This window comes from Alexandromys fortis, unplaced genomic scaffold (genome assembly GCF_014885135.2).
Source record: "Alexandromys fortis isolate MF-2015 unplaced genomic scaffold, M_Fortis_MF-2015_v1.1 scaffold_524, whole genome shotgun sequence".
In the NCBI taxonomy this organism is placed as follows: domain Eukaryota; kingdom Metazoa; phylum Chordata; class Mammalia; order Rodentia; family Cricetidae; genus Alexandromys; species Alexandromys fortis.
Window position 1 is genome coordinate 40,564 of NW_026068393.1, and position 25,203 is coordinate 65,766.

General features: G+C 45.0%; 2 protein-coding genes across 3 annotated transcripts; both read right to left on the minus strand.

Moving 5' to 3' along the window:
- Window positions 1–5,157: 5,157 nt before the first annotated feature.
- Window positions 5,158–11,832, minus strand: LOC126495561 (ribonuclease SLFN12-like). The gene is made up of 3 exons (XM_050133159.1): window positions 10,917–11,832; window positions 6,400–7,022; window positions 5,158–6,282 (listed from the first exon to the last, which is right to left on the minus strand). The coding sequence occupies exons 1-3, from the start codon at window positions 10,964–10,966 to the stop codon at window positions 5,825–5,827; spliced, it is 1,131 nt and encodes a 376-aa protein (XP_049989116.1). The 5' UTR covers window positions 10,967–11,832; the 3' UTR covers window positions 5,158–5,824.
- Window positions 11,833–15,912: 4,080 nt separating this feature from the next.
- LOC126495566 (ribonuclease SLFN12-like) lies at window positions 15,913–24,661 on the minus strand. 2 transcript variants are annotated; one of them, XM_050133164.1, is made up of 3 exons: window positions 24,480–24,661; window positions 20,077–21,110; window positions 15,913–18,037 (listed from the first exon to the last, which is right to left on the minus strand). In XM_050133164.1, the coding sequence occupies exons 2-3, from the start codon at window positions 21,089–21,091 to the stop codon at window positions 17,478–17,480; spliced, it is 1,575 nt and encodes a 524-aa protein (XP_049989121.1). In that variant the 5' UTR covers window positions 21,092–21,110; window positions 24,480–24,661; the 3' UTR covers window positions 15,913–17,477. The 2 variants fall into 2 exon arrangements, with proteins under 2 accessions (XP_049989121.1, XP_049989120.1); XM_050133163.1 differs by lacking the exon at window positions 24,480–24,661 and adding an exon at window positions 24,190–24,382.
- Window positions 24,662–25,203: the final 542 nt, after the last annotated feature.

Below are 25,203 nucleotides of genomic sequence, written 5' to 3' on the forward strand. Positions count from 1 at the left end.
GAAAATATTAGAAAAAAATCTTTTTGGTGAATAAAATATTTCAGACCCAGAGCTGCAAATATTGCTTCTTTTCTCATCTACATGGAACTTCACTTTATGCTGAGTGAGAACCGTGTCTCAAGGTGGGAGGAAGGGAACAAGAGAAGATGAAGAGGCCAAAGAATGACAAAGGTTACATGCTTTTTATTATCGCAGAACCCAGTTCTGTGTATACACACATATATGGACACCCCAGGGGACTGTGGGATTGGCAAGGTGACCATCAGGAGGGAAGAGGAGGAAGCGGGGAGGGTAACAGGATATGGATGTGGGTGAATTACAAGGGCAGGTGTGTGTGAAGATATAACGAGGCACATTGTTATATTTGTTGGCTAAAAATAATTTAAACACAAACAGATCCTCCAGATCTGTCTGTTCAACAGCAGGAGGCATGTCTCGGAGCTCAGAAGGATCACCTCATTACCTTGGAAAACATCTGCCAGAGCAGACAAAAGCCCCATCCTGAAAACCTTTAGATAACAACTGGAAAGCATTGGGTGATTGTCACACCCCACATGTGTCAGGCAGGATGTGGGCTCCAGGGCCACATTAGGCTTGTTGGGAGCCTGCAGCACCAATGTGGTCATTGGGCTTCTCTGCAGGAGCAACCGGCTCCAAAGTCAGCATCCAATCATGCGTGAATTATGGTCTGATGTGCTACCTCATGAGATCCAAGAGACCTGAGAACACAGGGCCAGACAGGAGAATCCTGGGAGACCCCGAGGGACATTACCAGAGGGACTATTCCTTAATAACGCACCCTTTACTAGAGGGCGATACAGGTCTGAAGGTTAGGAGAAAATCCGCGTGACCCCACAGAATTTTACCAGAATGCGATCTTAGACGTTATGTAGAACTGGGCCGGCATGGAGGAGATGATCCACATGGATGTTAAGCACGGGCTGAAGCATCCAGGAGACATGGAGTCAAGTCAGTCCTGTGCCTCCAGATGGAACAGCAGCAGAAAGTGTCTCTGGAAGGGCTGAGGAACTGCAATGCCCAGAATGTGCCAGGCTAATAATTCATCAACATTCTTCGGCCTTCCCATCATCCTCTTGTCCCTGTGGCCTTGGTAGCCAATGGCAATGAACCACTCATGCAGACCCATGACAGGATGCTCAGAACCCTGCTCTTTGTGGCTATCCCTGCCATTCTCTGGAAGCCCTGGGTGGCTCGCTTCAGCCCCACGATCTGGTTCTCGTTGTCGATATGGTACTGACACAGCAAGCCTTTGTGTGCTTGCATTGGGGTTAGCAACACACGTACTTTCAGATTTTCTACTCCAAGGCAGCTGAGAGGGTTTATATCTAGGATTATCATCTTTCCTTCAAATGATATAAGGGAGTTTTTTTCTTTTTTGCTTTTATCTAGAAAGGTGTTTTTACCAAAAAAATTTCAGACAACTTTTGTAGCATGATTTTCCATGGTGTGGAAACCTTAAACAGACCCTAACACAACCCAACAATTTGCAACATGCTGACGGGAATTCTAGAGTCTGTTTTGAAGGAAAGCCACACATATACACATACACATTCTTTCACACACAAATACAAACATTTAATTTAAGAATCTTAATAATTTCTGTTTTTTTTTTTTTTTTTTTTTTTTTTTTTTTTTTACAGAGGTTACTAAACTTGGGGCTAGCACATGCTAACATGCTTTTTGCATCTGGTATATACCTTGAACCTAGATTGACATAGCAAAGTGTCTGTCAGTATTTAGTTAGAAGAATACTCCTAGTGTTGTATCGTGTGTTAGGGTTCTTGTGATGCAGGAGGGAGATACCACAGACTGAGTGGCTTAACAGAAATTCATTTCCCACAGTTCCTATGGTTTTGGAGTCCAAAACCAAGACTGAGGCAGAGCAGGGTTCACTGGGGGGGGGGGTGCTCTACTCAGGGCCAGTCATTCTGTGTTTCCATGGCCACAGGGACATAAGGAAAAGGAAGAAAGCACCCTGCCATGTCACCTCCTAAGGACATGGTCCATGTGCTATTTCACCCTGAGGACTTTGTTTAGCCTTGCTCACCTCCTTAATGGAACCACGTCCACTTTAGGGTGGGTGAAGATGACACACTCAGTTTTTATAACACTGGCCCTGAGACTATAACCAAAGGAAGGGAATTACAGCTCAAGAGGAACTTAACTTGAAATTGATTATGCTGATGACTAATCTCCAGTGTCAACCTGAGCACACTTAGACGTTTCTAGGAAACTCTTCTCTGCTCTGTTGGTGGGAAACTCTCTACAGAGGTTTAGCTAGGAGGGAAAGATGTACCTGACATGGTGTCTGTATCCCATGGCCTGGTGTCCTGGGCTGAATAAACCCGGGAAGACACCAGGAAACCAGCATTCACTCCCCTCTGCTGCCTCAGTTTGCACACAGTGGACCTGTATCCTCACACTTCATCCCTCATAGCTAGAGGCCCTCCAGCCACCCCTCCATCCCTACTGCCATGATGGACTCTGCCCTCAGGATGCTGGCATGGCTACCAGCAATGTAAACAGTGCTGTACTTCAGAGGAAAACAGAAGAACTAAGCTGTAAACACGTCATAGACGTCATAGACGCTGATCGGCTTTGGTGGGGCTGGAGTGATTCATGGGTTCCCGGGAATAAACCTAGGTCATCTAAGTTACACCCTCAGCAAACACTTCTATACAATGTTTAGTTATTTAAGATAAGGTGTTGGATGTACCTTAGCCTGACTTGGGCACCTTATATAGCCTTATAGCCTCTTATCAAACTCTTAATTCTACTGCCTTGTCCTCATAGTGCTATACCCACGTGCTGTCAAACCAGGCTGAACTAGATTTAAGAATATTCAGATTCATTGGTTTTATTCCATGTGTATCTAATGTTTTCATTGCAGGCATGTCTGTCCTGCTTGTGTGCATGGTGCCTGCAGAGTTCAGAGAGAACATCATATCCCAAGGAACTGAAATTACAGATAGTTTTGGAGCTCCATGTGAGGCTGGGACCTGACCTGGGCTTTTAATAAGAGCAACAAGCGCTCTTAACCACTGAACCATCTCTCTAGCCCCACTAGACTCACTGACTTCTAAAGATGTCCCTCCCCATTTCTGTTCCTCTTAGGGCTCGTATACCCTGTTAGTGTCAGATTGTTGTTCTCTGTGAAAGCCTGAGATAGTAATTTTATGAGTGCCCTGTTATTTCTTTCGTTAAAAATGACAATTAGATTGTATTATCACAAAGCTAAGCCTCTTGGCACACAACTGTAAGCTCAACACTTGTGAAGTTGAGAGAAAAGGATCCTAAGTTCTATCTTCTCCTCTGTGACTTACTGAGTTCAAGACCAGCTTGGACCACACAAGACGCAAAACAAAACAAAACAAAACCGTGTTTCATCTTTTATCATAATGTAGTCTGAGTCATTCTAAATCAAACTTTGAGGATAAGTTTTGTTTTTCCCACCTCTTTTTTGCTGTGCTCCCAAAGCCTTGGGGCAGGTTGCTCTGAGCCTGCTCAGTGTCTGCAGGGTTTGCCTGAGCACCGGCCTCTGCGCTGTCACAGGGTCACTTGTCCTCAGGACGTGAGCAGGTGTGAGTCTCTGCAGTGCCCACCGCCCACTGTAAGGGAAGACCACGTCCTTACGAGACTGACAGGAGCGCCATCCGTGAAGACCAATATTTACAAGGCCATGTGAGAGGCAACGCACATCTGTTTCATACCTGACATAGGTGCTTTGCCACTGGGCCCTGGGACTTCTGCAGCCATGGCCTTTGTCTTGGCTTTCAGTATCAGACATAAGTTCTCTCCATCATTTGGGGGGGGGGCAATATGACCTTAAATCCAATTGGAAAATGATTGAACCCTTTCTCCTCATGCCAGTATCACACGAGAGGACACATTGTCTTTTCTATAGGAACAGAAAGTGTAATAGGTGGCTTTGATTTTTATTTCTATATCTGGCTTTACATTTAATGTTGATTCAACTATTCTGAGTGATAGTGGCATTGAGCCCATGAGAGTTCTAAGAAGACCCACAGATACAATAGGGATAAAATATGCCTTCCTTAGGCCAGTGGTGGCGGTTCACACCTTTAATCCCTGCACTCAAGTGGCAGAGGCAGGCAGATCTCTGAGTCTGAGGCCAGCCTGGATTATAGAGTGAGTTCCAGGACAAACAGGACTACACAGAGAAACCCTGTCTCAACGAACAAACACGAAACCTGCTCCTGCCAGTCTGTCCCACACCCCTACCTCCACGACCTCACCCACCCTATGATACCACCTTCTTCGTCCCCATCAATAAGAGCACAGCCAGTGGCTACAGTAAGAATTTCTCACAGATTTTACACTAAGCAGGTGTCTTAGTTAGGGTTTCTATTGCTGCACTGACACCATGACCATAAAGCAGGAGTTGGAGGGAACGGTTTATTTGGCTTACACTCCCACAGTGTCATGGGCCTTGAAGGAAGCCTGGACGAGAACTCAAACAGAGCAGGAACCTGGAGGCAGGAGCCTATGCAGAGGTTGGGCTGTCCCACATCAATCACTAGTTTAGAAAATGTCCTATACAGCTCTCCTGGGCAGTAGAGTCTAAAAGCTAGCCCTGCCCCTTACTAGCTGTGGCACTCAGGTGAGCTGGCCCTACCACTCACAGGGGCAATGTGAAGAGCAGATCCAGGTGGCACAGGTGCAGAAGAGTGGGCAGATGGATCAACAAGGCCAAGACCCAGGGTTCTGAATTGGCTCACCCCAGCATCTAACCTATTCATGAACAGCTAGAACATGGGAAGGGGCTGGTCCTGTAGAAGCATAGCTGCAGGATCTCCATGACATCGACAACAACAGTGTATCTGAACGGGGTCCAAGGGAAGGTCCAGTACTGATAGGGCACCAAAACCAGAATCCTGGAACCAGACAAATAAGTCATTGCAAAAAAAATTTTTTTTTCAAGTAAAGATGTTTGAGAAAAAGGGTACACTGTGTGATACACAGTGACACACCACACCTTCCATGGTGAGCTTGTTGTTTTAAATCTTTATTTAGTTTTTGCTTTTCTTCTGCAAGTGAGGTTGAAACACCAGATGGTGGTTATGGAGGGAAAAAAGATGTGAGTGGAATTGGGGTGCAATTCACAAAGAATCAACAAAAAGTTAAACAAAAGATAAAAGAATGATCGGGCTGGAGAGATGGCTCAGTGGTTAAGAGCATTGCCTGCTCTTCCAAAGGTCCTGAGTTCAAATCCCAGCAACCACATGGTGGCTCACAACCATCTGTAATGGGGTCTGGTGCCCTCTTCTGGCCTGTAGCCATACACACAGACAAAATATTGTATATATAATGAATAAATAAATATTTTTTTAAAAAAAGATAAAAAATGAAACAAAAGAAGAAAGGAAGGAAAGAAAAAAAGAAGGAAGGGAGTTAGAAAAAGAGGAAGAGAGGGAGGGAAGGAGGGAGAGGAAGGGAGGGAAGAGAAAGAGGGAGGGAGGGAGGGAGGGAAGGAAGGAGAAAAAATGTCTGCACTGCAGGCTTGGCTGAAGCCTGATCTTATGAAGAAGGCATTTCCTTTGGTCTACTGAAGTCCATCCACAGCTAGCAGGGAATAGTTGGTTGGCAGCAGACCTCTGCTGAGAAATCCTCTCCAGTTACACAGCTTCAGGGATTTGCAGGCTTGGCCCTTTTGTAACCATGAAGTCCTTCAGCTGTGACAGGCCTAACAGATATCATTGTCACAGGCTCTAGGTGTTCCTTGAGAGCTTCAGCTAATACATGACCAGTGGGCATGCGTGAAGTCACCAGTGGTGCCAGAGGCTTACTTGCCATCCATCAGGCTCTTGATCCATTGCTCAGTGGTAAACCTCTTCACACAGCTGTCTTCCACGTGCCAGGACTCGGGCTCTGCAGCGAACACAGCACAGCAGAATCTCTCCACTCTGAGCGCACACACATATGAGCGCACGGCTCCCTGTCTGAGGACTGGGATGAATTTGCATGTGTACTGTATCTTCTCCTGCTCCTCACAGAAGTGAGTGACAGGCAGCTGTCGAATGCACTTCTCTATTTCACTCTCTAGATACATAAGATCGCTCTTCTCTGCTTCAAAACCAATTATTTGCTGGTTTTTTCCATCCAAACCAATGAACAAATATCCCCCATCAGTGTTTGCAAACGCAGATACAGTTTGAGGGATAAGCTCTTTGATGCATTTTCGCAACTGTTTAACAGAAAGCAATGTAACTTCAACATGAATGGATCTGGTGAAGGGGAAGTCTTCCTGGTGCTGAAATTGTGTCTTTATTTTTGTTGTTGTTTATTTTTTGTTTATTTTTTTTTAGTTCCCGCCACCTCCCCATTTCCCATTTCCCTTCCCCTCCTCCCACACATCGCCCTCTCCCCCCTGAAATTGTGTCTTGTTAAAAACCGCAGCAGCCAGGTCCTCTAGGTCGCTCTCTTCTTCTACTCCAGGGCAGGCTCTGCTTGCAGGCAGCTCTGGTCTGACACAGGATCTCCCCCCAACTTCCCCCAGGTCTTGGAGGAACTCGAGAGCAGCAGCTGCATTCACTTCAATTGAAGATGAGAAGCTTCTAAGGTACAAATTGGTTCTCAGGATGCAGATCCGCAGCCTGAAGACATCTAGACTCCATGGTTTCACAAAGATATTCAAGTAGCCTCCACGCGCCATGAAGTCCAGATGCTTCCTCACAAACGGCAGACATTTACAAAGAGAGGCTTCCAAATCCAGTCCCAATCCATCCCTGGGAAGGCTAAAATTTTCATTTTCAATTTTAGCCTTGATCACCCCACCTCCAGAGTTCAGGAGGGCACACACAGCTTGAGAGATGTTTTCATTCTCCCGTTTTCTGAGGGGTTGGTTCTTCAACTTCTTTCTATTCTTCTCCCCAAGTGTGATTGCTTCCACCTTTAGAACCAGCTTAGCATAGTCTGTTTCCAGATTCACGGTGATGGCCATGTCCCCAGCAGCGTTTGCATTTTCAACCTGAATTTCCTTCCTGTAAAACAGACAGCGCCTTTAGAATGAGACCTAACAGGAGAAAGCAAATTCTGTACTGTGAAGTCAACAGCACAATCCCTGGCTACGTATTTTCCAAGATCTGGTCACTTACAGGAGGAGAAATGGTTATTTTTTTTTTTTTTTGCAGCTTTTGCATTCATTGGCCAAGCTTATTTGCCTACTAAGTTTTCAGATGTGATGTTCCAAGTAGAGTTAAGTCCTTTGAATTTTCAATTCTAGTTTAATTTTCACTATCTCTTTTCCAGTCATTAATACTGTCTTCAGTCTCCTCTAAAGCAAACCCTCAGTGGAATCTGTGTGATTTTTGTCTTTCATGTAGCAAAGGCTTTAGTAACACAATTTTTTTAGACTTCTTTATTTCATGCCTATTGTTTAGCCTGAAATTATGTCTGGGAACCATGTGCATGCAGTAGCTCTGAGGCCAGAAGAGGGCACCAGATCCCTTGGAACTGGAGTCTCAGGTGGTTGTAAGGCCCATGTGGGTATTGAATTCTGGGGTTCTGGAAGAGCAGCCAGCGCTCCTCAGCACCGAGCCCTCTCCATCCCAGCTTTCAAATTGATGATTAGTATCCATTCTGTCCATTTTGCAATGGGGCTATTTCATTATCTTTGACGAAGTTTATTATCTCCTTGGATATCAACCCCTTATCAGACTGTGTGTTGCAAACCTTTTCTCCCTCTGTGAATTGTCTGTGTTTTATCATTGCTTCTTTTGTTTTGCAAGAATATCCCACTTTGATGAAATCTCAGGTCAACATTGGGATTTTTTTTTATTGTGCTTTAGGAAACATCTGCATTAATTTTTCTCTCTGTTCCTGTGACAATTATCCGGACAAAAAGCAACTTTGGGATAGAAAATGGTTTATTTGCAAATAATTCAACATCACCACCCACCACTGAGGGATGGCAGAGCAGGAACTTGAAGGAGGCCTGCTTGCTGTTCTACACAACATTACCTTTGACCAAAGAACCCACTTCACAGTCTAGGAAATATACCAGGAACCGTGGGGATGGAGCTGAGCGGCTAGCTTTCTTATGCTGTTGTAGTCTCCCTGCCTAAGGAATGGAGCTGCCCAAAGTGGTCTGGGCCCTCCTACATCAATTCTCAACACAATCTTACACACGTGCCCACAGCCAATCAGATACTGGCGATCCCTCAATTGATGAACTCTTCCCACATAATTCTAGGTTCTGTCCAGTTGACAGTAGAACCAATCAAGGCAACATCCAAATGACCTTTGCCAAAACCAATGTGTTATTCTTCCGGTCCCTGCCCTAGCCACGCCCACTCCCATAACCTCTGACCTGCCCATCGCTATCTTGGGACCCCTCCTCTTTCTGCTTCCTTGGCGTGCGCACGCGTTTTCTCTGTCTCTCTCTTCTTTTATCTCTCCTCTCTCCGTCTTTCTTTCTCCCTCTTCCTTAATAAACACAGGCTATTTCCTGTGTTTACGTGTCTGTTCCCTGCCGCCACCGTGGGCCAAGGAAGCGTGCCCTCCTGTAGCCGCTTTCTCGCCCTCCCGAGGATCTTTTGTAGCCCCTTTCTCATGGCGGGCTCCGCCAACCCACCGCGGGAATCGTTTTTTAAGAATAACACAATGTCATAGAACTTTTCTTCTGTGTCTTCTTCTAGTAGTTTTCCTATTTTTTACCTTTCTTTTCTGATCTTACATTGGTATGTTTAATTCATTTTGTATTCGGCTTGTGTAACGTGGTGTGAGAAAAGTTCTAATCTCATTCGCTACAACAACTTGACATCACCTCATCTACACTCTAGGGTCTTGCCTCTCTCAGAAGGCGATTCTGCCCATTAACTTCCCGCTTTTGCATTAGCCATAATTTCCTGTTTTTATAAACCTTGTGAGCTTTGACTGAAAATGGGTCAGTTAGGAAAGCTGCTAGCGCTGCTAATCTTCCAGGGCACCTCCATACGTGTCTACTGATTAGCTGGGCAGGTCCTCATCCTCTGCCTCAGTATGAAGTCACATTAAGGTCTCCATGGCTGGGCAGGTGACTCTGTAGATAAAGTGCTTGTTTTACAAGCTTGAGGACCTGAGTTTGGATTGCCAGCACCCACATGGAAAGCTGAGAGAGACTGCATGTGCCTAGCATCCCAATGTTGGCAGACAAAGAGGGGAACCCTGGGTCTAATTAACCAGGTAGCTCCTTCTCAAATTATAGCACTGACTCTGGAGGAAATTCTCTCAGAAGGGAACTTGGGGTTCAGGGTGTCTAGTCAGCTACCTTTGGAAGAAAAGAGAATGATATTCGGTCGGATACCTTACTCTGTCACGATTGCAGGTTGGTAATAAAATCAAAGAAAGAGGGGACAGGTGTGACTGAGCTGCCCAGATGTGAGCCCATTTTCCCTAATGCCCTGCAAATGATCTTCATCTCCACCCAAAAGGCTGCAAGGAGCCTAGCATGGTGCTGACCCTGTGAGGTTGATGTGGGCACTCTGAGCTTGAGACATGGAGAAAATGAACAGTGAATCGCAGGCCAGCCTGGGCTACACACCCAGACCCTGTGTGCCTCCTTCCCCTCTAAAATACTAAAGCAAAACAACAACCATCATAAACAGGAACTAAAGCAGCCTGTACTGCTGAGAAGGGAACAATTTCATTTCTGAGAAAGGAACAGTTTCGTTTCTGAAAAGGGAGAAGTTTCGTTTCTGCCCACTTGGTAGTTGGCGACTCAGCCCTGTTCTTTGCACTGCTGAGCAGTCAGTTCCTCATTCCTTCCCAGCCTCCCCTGTCCAGAGTCTCCTTGTCAGGCCCAGTCCTAAACCAGCACCCATGGTTCACTCTCCATTTGGAAAGGAGACAGAGTCTCATCTCACACCCAAATCCCAAAGCACAATACTCATGTCCCCAGGAATTTGGAACCTCAAGGGGGATACAATACAGTCATATTTAAAGGTGCTGTGGGCTAGCCTGGGACACGGACCATCTCACTCCTAAACCTGTGACTATGGTAAATTTTCAATGGTTCAAAATTCACTTTTTTTTGGCGTGTATCTGGGACTCAATCCTTCAGAAAGAAACAGGACAGGTGAACCACAAATCCAGGCATGTAAATTCATTAACCTCCCAGGAGCTTTAGCTGTGGTTTACAAATCAGATTCTCCAACCCTAATTCCACTCCCAAATTGTGTTGTGCACTGGAGAAAATTCCCTGAGACTTTGACATGGGATTTAAGGTGTCTTGCTAGCTGTCTCCAGCGGGGAAGAACATGGCATTCCGATGTCAGCACTGCAGACTGGCAGGAAAACCCCCTGGGACAGGAGCAGGAGCTGCCTCTGGAGAACAGTGAGACCTGGAGCCCTCTTTGGGCTCCTCTAAGGTGCTCTGCTTTGGTTTAGGAGAGCAGAGTCAGCTTCTAAGGGCTCTAGTGTACTTCTTTCTTAATCTAGACTGCAGTTCCTGCCTGCCTGCTGGACATAGTTATCCAACTTCCCACAGGGTCAGATCTCCAAGAGAACAGGGAAGGCTGCAGAGGCTCTGGAGACCAGCAGGAGCCTGATCCACCCACACCCTCTGCTGCCTGCCTCACTAGTTCCGGCTCAGGCAGGGCAGAGCCTGAGCTTAAACCCCCACTCCACCCTAAGCACACAAAGGCATTTGACTCACCCACAGCTCACCCAAGTCCTCCACAGCCTGTACTTTGTCAAAATGAGCTATGAAGACTCCAAAAGCAATGGTCCGAGTAGGAACAGAAACAAACAAGGGTCCCCTGATAGAAAATAAATTATTGACGACCCCCATATGATCCCAGAGCCACTAGACTGTACCAGGACTGGAAGGGAGAAACAGAAAGGGAAGCCCCTTTAGGGTTTGGGCTTGAGCGGGCTCTAACGAAGTGATCACTTACCCATGAGTTCTGCGGTTGCCTAGCTGAGTTGTTTGAAGTCTGGGGCTCATATCTTCTCCCTGTCAGCCCCCTGGTATGATGAGGCAGTCTACAGTCACCGGAGAAAGACCCTCCCCACTGCAAGGTCTTCCAGGGTGGGCTATGTCACTTGTCCAGTCCTAACTACAGCTCTGGTTTTGTCCTCACCTCCAAGCCTAACCTAGTCCTTTGTTCTTTGCTCCCCCTGATCATTGCGGAGCTTGCTGCTACCTCAGTGCTGGTGCCATATTGGAAATTTGAGAACTGCTGTAGTTAACCATACCACCCTCTCTGTACCAAACTCTCACTGTTTACTGATGATATGATAGTTCACATAAGCGACTCCAAAAATTTTACCAAGGAACTTCTACAACTCATAAATGTAATGAGCAGTAATGCAGCAGGATACAAGATTAACTCATAAAAATCAGTAGCCCTCCTGTACACAGATGATAAAAAGCTGAGAAAGAAATCAGAGAATCAACATCCTTCACAATAGCCACAAATAGCATAAAATATCTCAGAGTGACTCTAACCAAACAAGTGGAAGTCTTGTATGACAAGAACTTTAAATCTTTGAAGAAAGAAATTGAAGAAGACTCCAGAAAGTGGAAAGATCTCCCATACTCTTGGGTAGGAAGAATTAACATAGTAAAAATGGCAATTTTACCAAAAAACAATCTACAGATTCAACACACTGCCCATCAAATCCCAGCAAAATTCTTCATAGACCTCGAAAGAATGGTACTCTGTCAGGAGCCATTTTCCCAAAAAGTATAGTGGGAACCATTGTCCTGGGTATGTTTGCAGAGAGCCCCATACACCAACTGTATTGAGAACTGTTTGTTGCCAGAGCCCACTCCACACCCAACTATCTTGAGAGCTATCTGTTAGCAGAACCTGCCCCACATTCCAACTACCGAGAGAACTGTTTGTGGTTGGAATCACAAAAGGAACGATTCTGCTTGCATAGAGAACTAGGTGTGTTGACTCGTGACCTCCTGACCAGGACTGGTGACCTCGTGAGCAACAACTCGTGACCTCGTGACCAAGGACTTGTGACCAAGTGTCAACCAAGTGTCGACTCATGACCATTGTGGCAAGATCCCTTCCTGTTCTTGCCATGCCCCTGCCCCCATTCCAAGCCAAATTCTTCATCCAAGGGCTATATAAGCTGCTGCCATTACGCTAATAAACAGAGGCTTTGACAACAGATCTTGCTTGGCCTAGTTCCTCTTTCCATCCCACGTCTTTTCAGATAGCGCCTCTTCGAGAGCCTGGAATAACTGACCTGCCAGGCGGGTTACAACCCGAGACTAACTGACCCGCTGGGCGGTTACAGTACTCAACTTCATGTGGAAAAGCAAAAAACCCAGGATAGCCAAAACAATTCTGTACAATAAAAGAACTTCTGGAGGCATCACAATCCCTGACTTCAAACTCTACTACAGAGCTACAGTACTGAAAACAGCCTGGTATTGGCATAAAAACAGACAGGAGAAACAATGGAATCGAATCAAAGACCTGGATCCACACACCTTCAAACACCTGATTTTTGACAAAGAAGAAAAAAAATAATCAAATGGAAAAAAGAAAGCATATTTAAAAAATGGTGCTGGCATAACTGGATATCAACATGTAGAAGAATGAAAATAGATCCTTATCTATCACCATGCACAAAACTCAAAGATTTCAACATAAAGCCAGCCACACTGAATCTCATAGAAGAGAAAGTGGGAAGTAAACTTGAAAACATTGGCACAGGAGACCACTTCCTAAATATTACCCCAGTAGCACAGACACTGAGAGAAACAATTAATAAATGGGACCTCCTGAAACTGAAAAGCTTCTGTAAAGCAAAGGACATGGTCAACAAGACAAAATGACAGCCTACAGAATGGGAAAAGATCGTCACTAACCCCACATCAGACAGAGGTCTGATCTCCAAAATATACAAAGAACTCAAGAAATTGGCCATCAGAAGCACAAATAATCCAATAAAAAAAAAATAAAGTACAGACCTAAATAGAGAACTCTCAACAGAGGAATCTAAAATGGCTACAAGCCACTGAAGGAAATGCTCAACATCCTTAGTTAGCAGAGATATGCAAATCAAAACAACTCTGAGATTCCATCTTACACCTGTAAGAATGGCCAAGATCAAAAACAGTGATGACAACTTATGCTGGAGAGGTTGTAAAGAAAGGAAACACTTTTTCATTGCTGGTGGGAATGCAAGCTGGTACAATCCCTTTGAATGTCAGTGTGGTGATTTCTCAGAAAATTAGGAAACAACCTTCCTCAAGACCCAGTAATACCACTTTGGGGTATATATCCAAAGGATGCTCAATCATGCCACAAGGACATGTGCTCAACTATGTTCATAGCAGCATTGTTTGTCATAGCAGAACCTGGAAACAACCTAAATATCCCTCAACCGAAGAATGTCAGGAGCCATTTTCCCAAAGATTATAGCAAGGCAGGAGCCATTTTCCCAAAGATTATAGCAGGGACTATTGTCCTAAGGATGTTTGTGGGGAGCCCCACACCCAACTATCTTGAGAACTATTTGTTAGCAGAACCCGCCCCACATTCCAACTATCTAGAGAATTGTTTGTGGTTGGAATCACAAAAGGAATGATTCCGCTTGCATAGAGAACACTAGGTGTGTCAACTTGTGACCTTTGCTGCCCAGGCAAGGTCCCTTCTTGCCCTTGCCATACCCCTGCCCCCAACCCAAGCCAAATTCCTCATTCAAGGGCTATATAAGCCACAACCATTTCACTAATAAAGAGAGACCTTGACAAATTGAGAACAGAATCTTGTCTGGCTTTGCTTGGTCTCCGTTTCTCCCTCCCGCCCATGTCTTTTTCAGATAGCACCTCTTAGGAATAACTGACCCGCTGGGCGGGTTACAGAAGAATGGATAAGAAAAATGTGGTACATTTACACAACGGAGTACTACACAGCAGATAAAAATGACATAATGAATTTTGCAGGCAAATGGATGGAGCTAGAAAACATCACTTTGAGTGGGTTCAAGATGTTTGGGGCTTATTTTAAAAACATTGATGTAGGATGTGCTTCTGTATATGTGTTGTCTTTATTGCTTGATGAGTAAAGCTGTTTTGGCCAATGGCTTAGCACAAAAAAGCTAGACAGAAAGTCCAAACAACGATGCAGAGAGAAAGGGGAGGCAAATGATGCCATGTCTCTATCAAAGGAGAAAAAGGTCCGAATATTACCGGCAAGCCATGAGCCTCATGTTCATATAAACTACCCGAAATGGGCTAATTTATAGTTAGGGCTAGCCGGTAAGAGGCCTAAGCCATCGGCCAAACAATTATATTTACTATATTAGCCTCTGAGTGATTATTTAATAAGCAGCTGGGGGAACTATCGAGTGGGAGAGAAACTAATCCAGGATACCAGCAGGACAGAGAATACTCCCTTCTACAACACACTTTCCCCTTTGACACTTTTAATTGCACTCTGCAAAGCGCACCCTTACAATTTAATGTGGTATGTTTGAGTGTGTGTGTGCACAACGAGGAGGTGCACATGTGTGTGCACATGCTTGTGCACATGTGCCTGCGCTTGTAGAGACCAGAGGACAATATCAGGTGTCATTGTCCTAGAATCACCAATTAGACTAAGCTGGCCATTGAGGGGTCTTCCTGTCTCCACTTCCCCAACACTGGAATTGTAATCATGGCATTTTATGTGGGGTTTAGGTATCAGATTCAGGTCCTCCTCTGTGCAAGGCAAGCAGTGGGTAGTCACAATTAACCAGGGGTGGCACGGCCCTTTTTAGACCTGAGCTGGTGGAGAACACAGATGTCTCCTCCCCCAGACTTCTTGATTTGGGTAGTCACAATCAACCAATAACACCCCTTTCACACCACACCAGCAATTATTTGAAAGGAATTAGCCATAGAGTACTGAGAAGCCAAGAAGATGGATACCGATGAACAGGAAGGAGTAGGGAGGGACTTGGAGTTTTGTGGTCTTTCTTAATTTGGGATGGCTGGAGAGATGCTCTCTTTCTTGCTGGGTCTTCAGCCAAAAAGGAAGTTCAGCAAGTCTCTTCTTGGCCTCTCTGAGTTAGCAGGTTTTCACCCCAACATCAGACTCCTGAGTCTTTACTGGTAGATAGAATGGTAGAGACTTGGTTAAAAACTACTTTTGGTGGCAGCAGCAGAGCCGGTGCTGGTGGATGGGAAGTCCCACCAGGCTATGGCCTTAGTGGCAGGGTGCTGACTGTGAGGCAGCGGGGTTGCAGGTGGTAGTGACAATGTCAGTAGATTCTGGTGCAGACGATAAGCCAACAGCGAAACAGCAGTTCGAGGCCCTAAGGCAGCTGTGTTGATGTCTGTGGAGCCTATTGCCACCATATAGAGACCTGTAGTCTGAGCTGCCACCTTGGGCCATGGTGTTATCTGAGGACCATGGTGACATGGGGGCCATGCCAATCTTCGTGGCCCACACTGCCACCTGGGGCCATAGAGACATCCTGGCCCCAGCTGCTGCAGATGTCCATGTCTGGGTCCTTTGTCCTACCACAACTAGCGTCTGTGTTGATGTCACTGGCCCATGATGCCACTAAAGGCCACACAGCTGTTCAGGGTCTAGGCCACACCATGCTGGTGTCTGTGTTGGGCTGTCACCTGGGCCAAGTCTTTTTGAGTGGTCAGTGCTGTCAGCTGACTCCATGTGATTTATTTGGGAGCTGGGTGTCAGGCTCCAAAAAGAGCCCCATGGAGTCCAAAGAATCAAAGAGTAAAACACAAACAAATAAACAAACAAACAACTGCATATGTGTGAACCCAGTTCATCTGCCCTGTCAGGAATTCTCATCATGGTCAACCCGTCTTTTAATGACCTCCATCAAAAGTTTCAGCAGGTACCACTTCACAAATGAATATGTACAACGAGGACATTGCTTCCTTTATGAAGAAACACCAACCTTCCAAATGAATATGTAATACTCCCATGTAATCTCAATGCTGTAACACTCTTACAGGTGTTAATTTATAGCACAAACAACACGACAACAGGAATGTAAAACATACAACACATCAACCAGTAAAGAACAATATCGACTTATAAACCATACTATCAAGACTTCAAAAGGGAACAATATTACAAAGATGTTACTGGAGCTCATGCTCTAGCCCCATAGAGAGTACATGCATGGCCTAATGCCTGACACCTGTTGACCTTTTGAAGCCTTACATCAACAGATACATTGCTTTTCTTTAATACACAATGAACAATTGTATTCCTTTTCTCGTGACTTTGACTTTTTTGGAGACCTCCATATTTACTATCTGCTGCTGTAAGCCGTCTCCATTTATTTTATGCATATCCTGAGCCTTGCCTCTGTGATTTGGGACATGTGGAAAGTCCTTCCTGGCTTGTCACATACAAATCACAGATTTAACAGCAATAGCACACACAGCTGAGCAGCAACACTGTGACCAAATGTTGCCTTACATTGTCTTCTTCATCATTTTCTTCACTAACTTCTCTAGGAAGAGTGTCTTCCATGATTAGAGGCACCATGCATTTCCTCAGCAAGATGGATGGCTATGCAGATTGGACACGTTTTTGTGTTTTGATTATTTTTGTATGTCTTCATTTATTTATTTTGAGTCATGGTCTCTTTTCATAGCCCTGGCTATCCTGGACTTCTCTATGAATATTAAAAGGATGGGCCATTCTCCAAGCTCTAAAATTAAAGTCACAGACCTCATCCCCAGTTGAGGGACGCATTCTTAAAGCGCTGTTTTATTGTTGTGTTCTTTATTAGCCAATCCCTTTCCTAGAATTTGGTTTCTACTTTGTGAAGTTATTAAAGGATACAATTTCCATATTTTTACAGAATCAGATGTAACCACCCAGCAGGTCAGTTAGTCTAGGGTTGTAACCCGCCTGGCAGGTCAGTAATTCCAGGGTCCTGAAGAGGCGCTATCTGAAAAGACATGGGCAGGAGAGAGGAACGAGGCCAAGCAAGATCTGTTGTCAAAGCCTCCATTTATTAGCATAATGGCAGCAGCTTATATAGCCCTTGGATGAGGAATTTGGCTTGGGATGAAGGCAGGGGGGAAGGGCATGGGATCTTGCTGGGGCAGCAATGGTCACGAGTTGACACTTGGTCATTAGTAGGTCACGAGTGGACACACCTAGTGTTCTCTATGCAAGCGGAATCATTCCTTTTGTGATTCCAACCACAAACAGTTCTCTAGATAGTTGGAATGTGGGGCAGGTTCTGCTAACAGATAGCTCCCAAGATAGTTGGGTGTGGGGTGGGCTCCACCAACAAACAGTTCTCAATACTGTTGGGGTGTGGGGCTCTCTGCAAACATCCCCAGGACAATGGTCCCTGAAATACTTTTTGGGGGAAATGGCTCCTGACAATCAGAGAATATTTTCACCTCATAACATGAGATATCATTGCACCATAGTCTACTTTCCATGTCAAGCAGTCTCAAACACGATTTAGGACAATCCTCAAAAAGTAAAATATCTAATTCTATGTGTTTAAAAATTCAGAGGTAACCTGATCACTACATTTTTACAACGGTACACTGTCCCTAAAACTTCAATAAGGGCTTTCTCTAAGACCCTTACTGTCTTGGTTGTCAGATAATACTCCCTGGGGTAATGTATTCTCGAGCTTGAATCATATAGAGACACCGCACTATGACCCAAGTACGTTATCTTTATCGCAACACCTATTTTCCCGGTGTAACCGCCAAGATTTACCAGCTTCTGCTTTAAAGTCAGTGCAGTTTGTTTACAGTCGTTCTTTAACTTAGTGCCCAGGTCCCTCAGAACAGAGCTGTCGCCTTCCAGCTCCCCCTCTCCCCGGACAAAGCTGTGCAGGGTCAGGAGACTGTCCTGGGAAATATGAAGCACATCCAAGATGACTTCCTGCTTCTTCTGTAAGCCCAGACTTAAAGCCAAGCTCTCAGAGATGATCAGCGTCCCTTGACGAAGTGAGGCCAGCTCTGTCTGAAGTAACTGCTCATATCGTTTATGTTCTGACCACGGCTCCATGCGGAGGTCTTCTGGAGAGCATGTCACCTCTCTAGACAGCACTAGAAAAATAAATAAACATACCAAATTAAAAATAAAAATGCCCAGGATGTCCTATGTGAGCCATTGCCAATCAGCTTGTGAGTCCCCTCTTCATATCACCAGGAGGTGAACACACAAGACACCAAAGAATAATTCAAGAGCAGAAGGGGCAGGTGCAAGGCAGACTTTAGACTCAGATTCTGACAAGAGAGAATCATGAAAACAGGTGAACACTCACATTCCTGCCTTTTCTATTACATGGTGCATCAGGAGCCTGCTCTGGGCAATTCCATTATTGAGAAGAGTCAGGGAAGCAAAGGACAGACTTAGTGCTGAAGACAGAAAAGTCAGGCATCACCAAAGAGGTGATGAGACAGGAGGAAAGTGAGGAGACACAGGGCGGCTCCACAGAGCAAAGGAGAGAGCAGAGCACATTCCCAGAGCTCCAGGGATGGGGAGAGGTCGCCTCAGAGGAGAACTCAAGGTAGCCAGGCTTCCCTGGTGAGCTTGGAAAATTATGAGAAGACATTAAAGGTAATTTTAAATTTCCCATATGCCATGCTGTTTATCAACTAGTACAACATGTATTAAAAGTCTCAGCTGAACTGTGTTTTCCTCAGAGAAAATGGGGTTAGATGGTGAGGTTAGATTTTTGAGGTCAAATTCAATTTGAAAAACTAAGTTTTGGTGATAGTGAAGTGCTCTACACTACAGAAAACATACAGCAAACAGTGCACTAAGAATAATTGAATGTATTAATAATAAAGCGGGTCTGTTTCACTTTGTGCTTTTTAAAATTGAGAGGAGGATTCATTTAGACCATGCTGGTCACAACCCACTATGTGGAGCTCGGGCCACAAGTCCACCATGAATAGATCATGATTCTATGTAACACTGGAGATAGAAACCAGGATTTCCTGGATGCTAGGCAACCACCCTATCACCTAGGAAATGTCCCCAAATGTGGCTTCTTTTAAGACTATTCAATCCAGAAGGAATGAAGAGTGGTAAAGCAGTGAGCTTCTGAAGAAGCTGAGGATGCTCGCATTTTCAGAGACTGGAATTTCTGGTGCGAGTTTCAAGTGAAGCCTTTCATTCCAAGTGAGATCAACGCCAGAATGTTTCTCTCCTTCAGAAAATGTTCTGAGTTTTATTCCACATGCAAACGTGAGACAAAGGAGGAACTTTTAAGAAAAGGGTGAATGGAATAAAAGAGTTAAACAAAGACTAAGGAGATTAGATGGCGGGGTTCTGATGTTCTGAAAAGGAGCACAGGTTACCACAGGTCGGAAAGCAATGGAGACACCACATGCTGGGCTAGCACACTGCAATTCCCAACCGAAGAGACATTCCTTTTTCATTGCTTGGTTTTCTAACACATTTGTCACTGTCAGTGAAGGATGAGGGACACAGAAAGTTGACCCTGAGAAATGGAATCAATGCAGTGGGAGCCTGGAGTGGGCTCCAGAAACCTTCGCAGTAGGAGGGATTTGGACAAAGAAGCTAGATATAGTCTGGAAGAGGCAGGGAGAACTCGATAGGCAACTCTGGGTGGACGCGCAGAAATTCAGGAAGTACACAGGACAGGGTCCATGAGAGGCTCTGCTGATCAGCTTTCTGATGGAAAAGGGACGTGACAGTGAGGCTAGCACTTGAGACCACTTTCAGGATTCCACTGTCAATTGTAGGGCTACAAATTGGCCCTGGCCTGTTTCTTGGCAGGAATCTCATCTTAACTCCCTGAGGGAGTTGACAAGACCCTTCAAGGGCATTATGAGGCTGGACCCCTTCCTTTTCCTGCTTCAGTCCTGACCACTGGAGAAGCAGGCCATGTCACACTTGGTCAATGTGAAGGAAATAGCTCATAGCCTTACTAAAAGCAACAAACATACTTTCCATAGGGAATCAAAGTGGGCAGAAGAAACAGGAAGTTGTGAGCTCTGGATAGTATCTAGTAGAGATCAGTAAATGAGGAGTTTGGTGTTGCCCAGGTCCCAGAAAGCAATCTTCCAACCCCCTGAGCCAATTAGAAAGTGATTGCTAATCCCCCTTCCCCAACCTGGTGTGGCTTCCATCTGGAGCTTGACCCATTCCTCTGAGGTAAATCTCTTCACACAGCTGTCTTCCACGCGCCAGGACTCGGGCTCTTCAGCGAACACAGCACAGCAGAATCTCTCCACTCTGAGAGCACACACATATGAGCACACGGCTCCTGGTCTGTGGACTGGGATGAATTTGCATGTGTACCTTATCTTCTCTTGTTTCTCACAGAAGTGACCGAGAGGCAGCTGTCGGATGCACTTCTCTATTTCACTCTCTAGATTCTCAAGATTGCTCTTCTCTGCTTCAATATCAACCATTTGCTGGTTTCCTCCATTTAAACCAATGAACAAATATCCCCCGTCAGTGTTTGCGAATGCAGACACAGTTTTAGGGAGAATCTCTAAAATCTTTTCTTTAGGCGTCATTTTAACTTCTGTATGTTTGGATCTAGTAAAACAGGATGTCTCCTCCAGGGTCAACTCCTCTCTGTTAAAAAATGTGTGTAGACTTCCCTGCTGAAACTCATCAGAGTCACATAATCCAGGCAAGCTCTGTCTTGAACGTGATCTCCCTTCAGAATCCTTCTTGTCTTTGAGGAACTTCACTGCATCAGGACCTTTCAGTTCATCTGAAGCTGACAAATTTCTCACATAGAAATTGGTTTTCAAGGTGAGGACACGCTGACCGGAGATATTTGGGATCCATGGTTTCACAAAAATTAAAAAGTACCCTTTGTTCTGCACGCAGTCTAGGTATTTCTGAGGACATGGAAGAATTTCACGAAAAGAATTTTCCAAATCTAGTCCTATTCCATCTCTTTTGAAGCTGTAAAGTGAATTCTTAACGTGAGCCTTGACCACGCCCCCTCCAGAATTCAGCAGAGCACACACAGCCTGTGAGATACTGTGGGCCTCTCTCTTTCTCAGTTGTGGATCTTTCATTGTCTTCCTAATCTCCTCTCCCAGTGTGATTTCTCCTACAAACAGAACCACTTCAGCATAGTCTGTCTCCTGGTCAACGCTGATGCTCATTTTCAGAGCACTTGCTCTCCTGTAAAACAGATGGAGCCATTAGAGCAGAAGCCAACCAGTGAGAGCCCGCTCTGCTTTACAGAACCACAGCACAGCCACCTGAGCTGCTCTGGGTGTGAAGGTCGGACCTGATGTTTTGTTTAGGGACTGTTGGACCATGTTGAACAGATTACAATAACTTGTATGCTTAGTAAAATTTCAAATTTGTTGTCATGATTGTATATAATTTTTAAAAAGTGTTTAAAACTAAGAAACTCCATTGTGCTGGGCAGAGGTGTTGTATTCCTTTATCCCCAGCATTTGGAAGGCAGAAGCAGGAGGATCTCTGAGTTCGAGGCCAGCTTGGTTTACAAAGTCAGTTTCAGGACACCAGGGATATTATGCAGAGAAGCCCTGTCTCAATAAACCAGAGAGAGACAGAGGAGAGGCAGAGGAGAGAGAGAGAGAGCATTTATTTCTGGTTTTGAGCCCCCACATGTGTACTGAGAATCTGTAAGAGATACAAGGGATTTTAGACACCAAGTTCCCTATGTAACAAGAAAATAAAACTGTCTCATTTCTGCTCATTTATCACTCCCAGATCTGTCTAGTGGCCTTTGATGACTTAAGGTACTGGTAGCTCATTACTTCATTTGTTAAGTTTTCTGCTAAAACTACAGACAGATGTGCCTCGTTCATAGGCTTCATAGTTCAGTATTAACAGGTTTCAGGTGTATCTTCAAAAATCCAAAGTTGTCAATTCTCTTAAATTGTTTTCTAAAATGTTTCTGCTCCAGTTGTCTTACAGATACCTGCAGGTTCCTGAAAAAAGTTCTGCTGCTGTATCAAAAAGCAGGTCTGGTAAACAACAACAACAACAACAACACACACACACACAAAACCCAAAAAACAAAAACTAATATTCTTCAGAGCCTATTTTAACCCCACCCATTTTCAAGCATATTTTACAGGTCACTCCTGCTGTCTGGACCAAGACCAATTTATAAAGGTCCCTCCAGTTAACACCAACACCTGCACCAGCTCCTGGGGCTTCACCAGTGCTACTAACTCTCCTGGCTCAAAAGGACATCTGTAAACTAAAATCTGGTTTTAAAAATAGCATATCTGCTCTGGTATCTCACTTATTCACCCGAGCCTCTCCTGTACAACCAGGGCACTTCTCTGTCCCACTCTTTCTGACAGTTAATGACGCTTCCCATGGCTAGCCCCCTTCATAGGGCCAACAATAACAATATATTTTTTTTTTCTCCTAGCCACCTGCCTTCTCATCTCCCTCAAGGAACAGCTGCCTGAGGTCTCCAGGATGACAGTAAACCGGATGCTGCTCCAGCCACACCTCTTGCTGAGCATGAGCCCACCAACTCCCAGCTCCCCTCTCCCACATCACCCCATGCCCACAGGAAGTAGCCAGACTTGAGCCGGTGCCCCTTTATCCAAAAAGAGTGAAATGTTTGGTCGAAAATGTCACCTCAGCTCCCTGGCACCCCTTTATCCAAAGAGTCTGGAATGTTTGATTGGGGTCTTCACCCCAGCCCCTGGCATCCATTTTAAAATGTTTGGTGGAAAGTTCAATGTCAAAGCCCCCTTTCCTTAGAATTGCCTCAGTCCAAACTCACTTCCGAGAAAGCCAGCCAAACAGTAACCCCTCCCCAGGGAAGGTCAAGACCACTCCCACAGGCTATTTAAACTGCTCCCCCCCCAGAAAATGCACACGTGGTCCCCCCTTTCCCTCTCCGTGGTCCTTCTGGTTCCCTCCCCATGTTTTCCCTGGGACCACCCGGGAGTGCTGGAGTCCATTAAACCTGGGCATCTTCTAATTCGATCTGATTTGGTCTGATTGGGATTATTGTATTGGCAGAGAGGCTTGTCGGTCAGAAAAATACTTAACAGTTTTACGCCTGTATGTGTGCTTGTTTTAAAATCTGTAAAACTTGTTATTATTCTTAAAAAATGATTCCCGGGCGGGTTGGCGGAGCCCGCCATGAGAAAGCGGCTACAAATGATCCCCGGGCTGGCAGAGCCCGCCATGAGAAAGTGGCTACAGGAGCCATAAGTATTTATTAAGGAAGAGGGAGAAAGAAAGACAGAGAAAAGAGATAAAAGAAGAGAAAAGAGATTAAAAAAAAGAGAGAGAGAGAGAGAGACAGAGAAAAGGCATGCGCACGCCAAGGAAGCAGAAAGAGGAAGAGTCCCAAGAAGGCGACGGGCAGGTCAGAGGTTATGGGAGTGGGCGTGGCTAGGGCAGGGACCGAAAGAATAACACTTGTAACGCCAGATTACAACTCCTCTGGATAAGTATAAATACATGGATAGCTGCCATTTTGGTATCTCAGCGCCATCTTTACTAAGGGATCCACATGCACTGGCCCCACCAAGGAGACATTCCTCGTCAATATACTTTGACTAACAATATACTCCTGTCCTGTTCTAAAGAAACAAGATTTATAACAATGCTGATTTACTGAGATATTAAAGCTGAGATCTGGGGAATATGCCATTTAAATGGTTAATTAATAAAAGACTTTTCATAAAGAAGAGACCATTCACTCCTACAGCAGCAACAACCCATCTCTTCCAAATAAGACAGAAGACAAATGGGCACACAACGCCCAACCACAATTTTCTTCAACAAGTGAAAGCGCTAACCACTGGGTTAAACTGCCTTTCCTCTAAACTCCTGAAGATCTCCAGACAGTGGATAAAAAAAAAGTGGCATCAACTGCCTAGCTGCTCAGGCCAAGGTAGGCTTGTCTTCCTACAGACTTCCTAACCCACAGGATCTTCTAAAACCTGGTAGCCCCTGCGCTAAACAGCAGAAGAAAAATACAGTCCTGATGCTCCTGCCCTCAACGACCATGGAGGACCCTGAGGAGTGGCTCTAGGTAGCCAATCGAGTAAGTTCTCTGTCATTTTTTTTTAAATCAGTAACTCAAGTAAAATTTTATCCTTCCTTGAGATCTCTGATGCAGTTTGACAGCTGAGAGGTTTTGTCAGTTTTAAGGAACAATCTCACCAAACAAATTTCAATACAACTTCTTAATGTGTCCTAAATAAGAGGTGTTTTAAGATATACTAATGGAAATTATTAAGCTGTGTACCTGAAAATTATGAAGGTCTGAGGACAAATGCAGGTTATCATCAGATTTCTCTCTCATGCGGCCTTTCATAGTACCACTACTGCAAAATCAAGATTTTAAATTCTCTTTGGTTATTTTCTAAAGATATTTTTCATTATGCAAAAACATCATCCACAGTCATTTTGACATAAATATGCTGCTGTTTATACAATGAAAGTGTCTAAAACTTATCTTTTCACAAACTCAAGGAATTCTTGTGAGTTCCAGGGAGCTGAATCAAAGAATCCACCTTAAACAGGTCAGATACATACCTCTCAATTCCCCGGTCCTGAAAAAGGTTTTTTCTTCCTAGACTTAACCTTGTCCTCCACCCTGCCAACACCTTGCCAGGTCCAAGAGACACTGAGCAGGAGTAATCAGCTACCCCAGGAGGTGACTCACCCAGCTTCCTCAGGTTCCCCAAGACTCGGACATCCACAAATAAACAGGAAGCAGTCTTGAGACTTCGAAGTCCCAATCCCTTCAACCTGTCATGCCTAACTCCCAACCTTTTTTTTTTTTTTTTAATAAGTGAAAGGTGGGAATGTTGTAAATTGCTGGCCTGGCCTGTCACCTGGGTACCCTATCCCTTTAAGAGGCAAGCCCCACCCACTCCCATTCTCCCCTTTCCTGCTGAGAGGAGGGTATCTCTGCCCCCCCCTTCTTCTGGAGAGGCATCTTCTGCCTCTCTCCCTTCCCCCTTCTCCCCTTCTTTCTTCTCTTTATCCCTCTCTTCTTCTCCCCCCACCCCCAGTAAATAAACTCTATATCCAAGCTCTCTCTGCATGTATCTGTCTCACACCCACCACCATGGAACCTGTAGGGGTGGTGCCTACATGAATGGTAACAGTTGGTGGTCCAAAAGAAAAAGCCTGTGCGCGCAAACTTTCAGAGGAGCTAAGTGCTAGCATGGAGCCCTGGCCATTCAGTTCCAGACCACAGCTTTGAACACTCACTATGGTTCACACCCACTACTTTCAGGCACACGTCTGGGAC

Bases quoted from the DNA above. Each gene is read 5' to 3' on its own strand.
- LOC126495561 (XM_050133159.1), bottom strand. From the start codon at position 10,966: ATGAGCCCCAGACTTCAAACAACTCAGCTAGGCAACCGCAGAACTCAT. The intron at 7,023-10,916 runs GTAAGTGATCAC...TCTGTTTTACAG, and splicing joins GGCAACCGCAGAACTCATGG to GAAGGAAATTCAGGTTGAAA. The intron at 6,283-6,399 runs GCGATGTGTGGG...AGCACCAGGAAG, and splicing joins ACAATTTCAGGGGGGAGAGG to ACTTCCCCTTCACCAGATCC.
- LOC126495566 (XM_050133163.1), bottom strand. From the start codon at position 24,230: ATGATAACCTGCATTTGTCCTCAGACCTTCATAATTTTCAG. The intron at 21,111-24,189 runs GTACACAGCTTA...TCTGTTTTACAG, and splicing joins CAGACCTTCATAATTTTCAG to GAGAGCAAGTGCTCTGAAAA. The intron at 18,038-20,076 runs GTTGGGGAAGGG...TTATTTTTCTAG, and splicing joins CCAGATGGAAGCCACACCAG to TGCTGTCTAGAGAGGTGACA.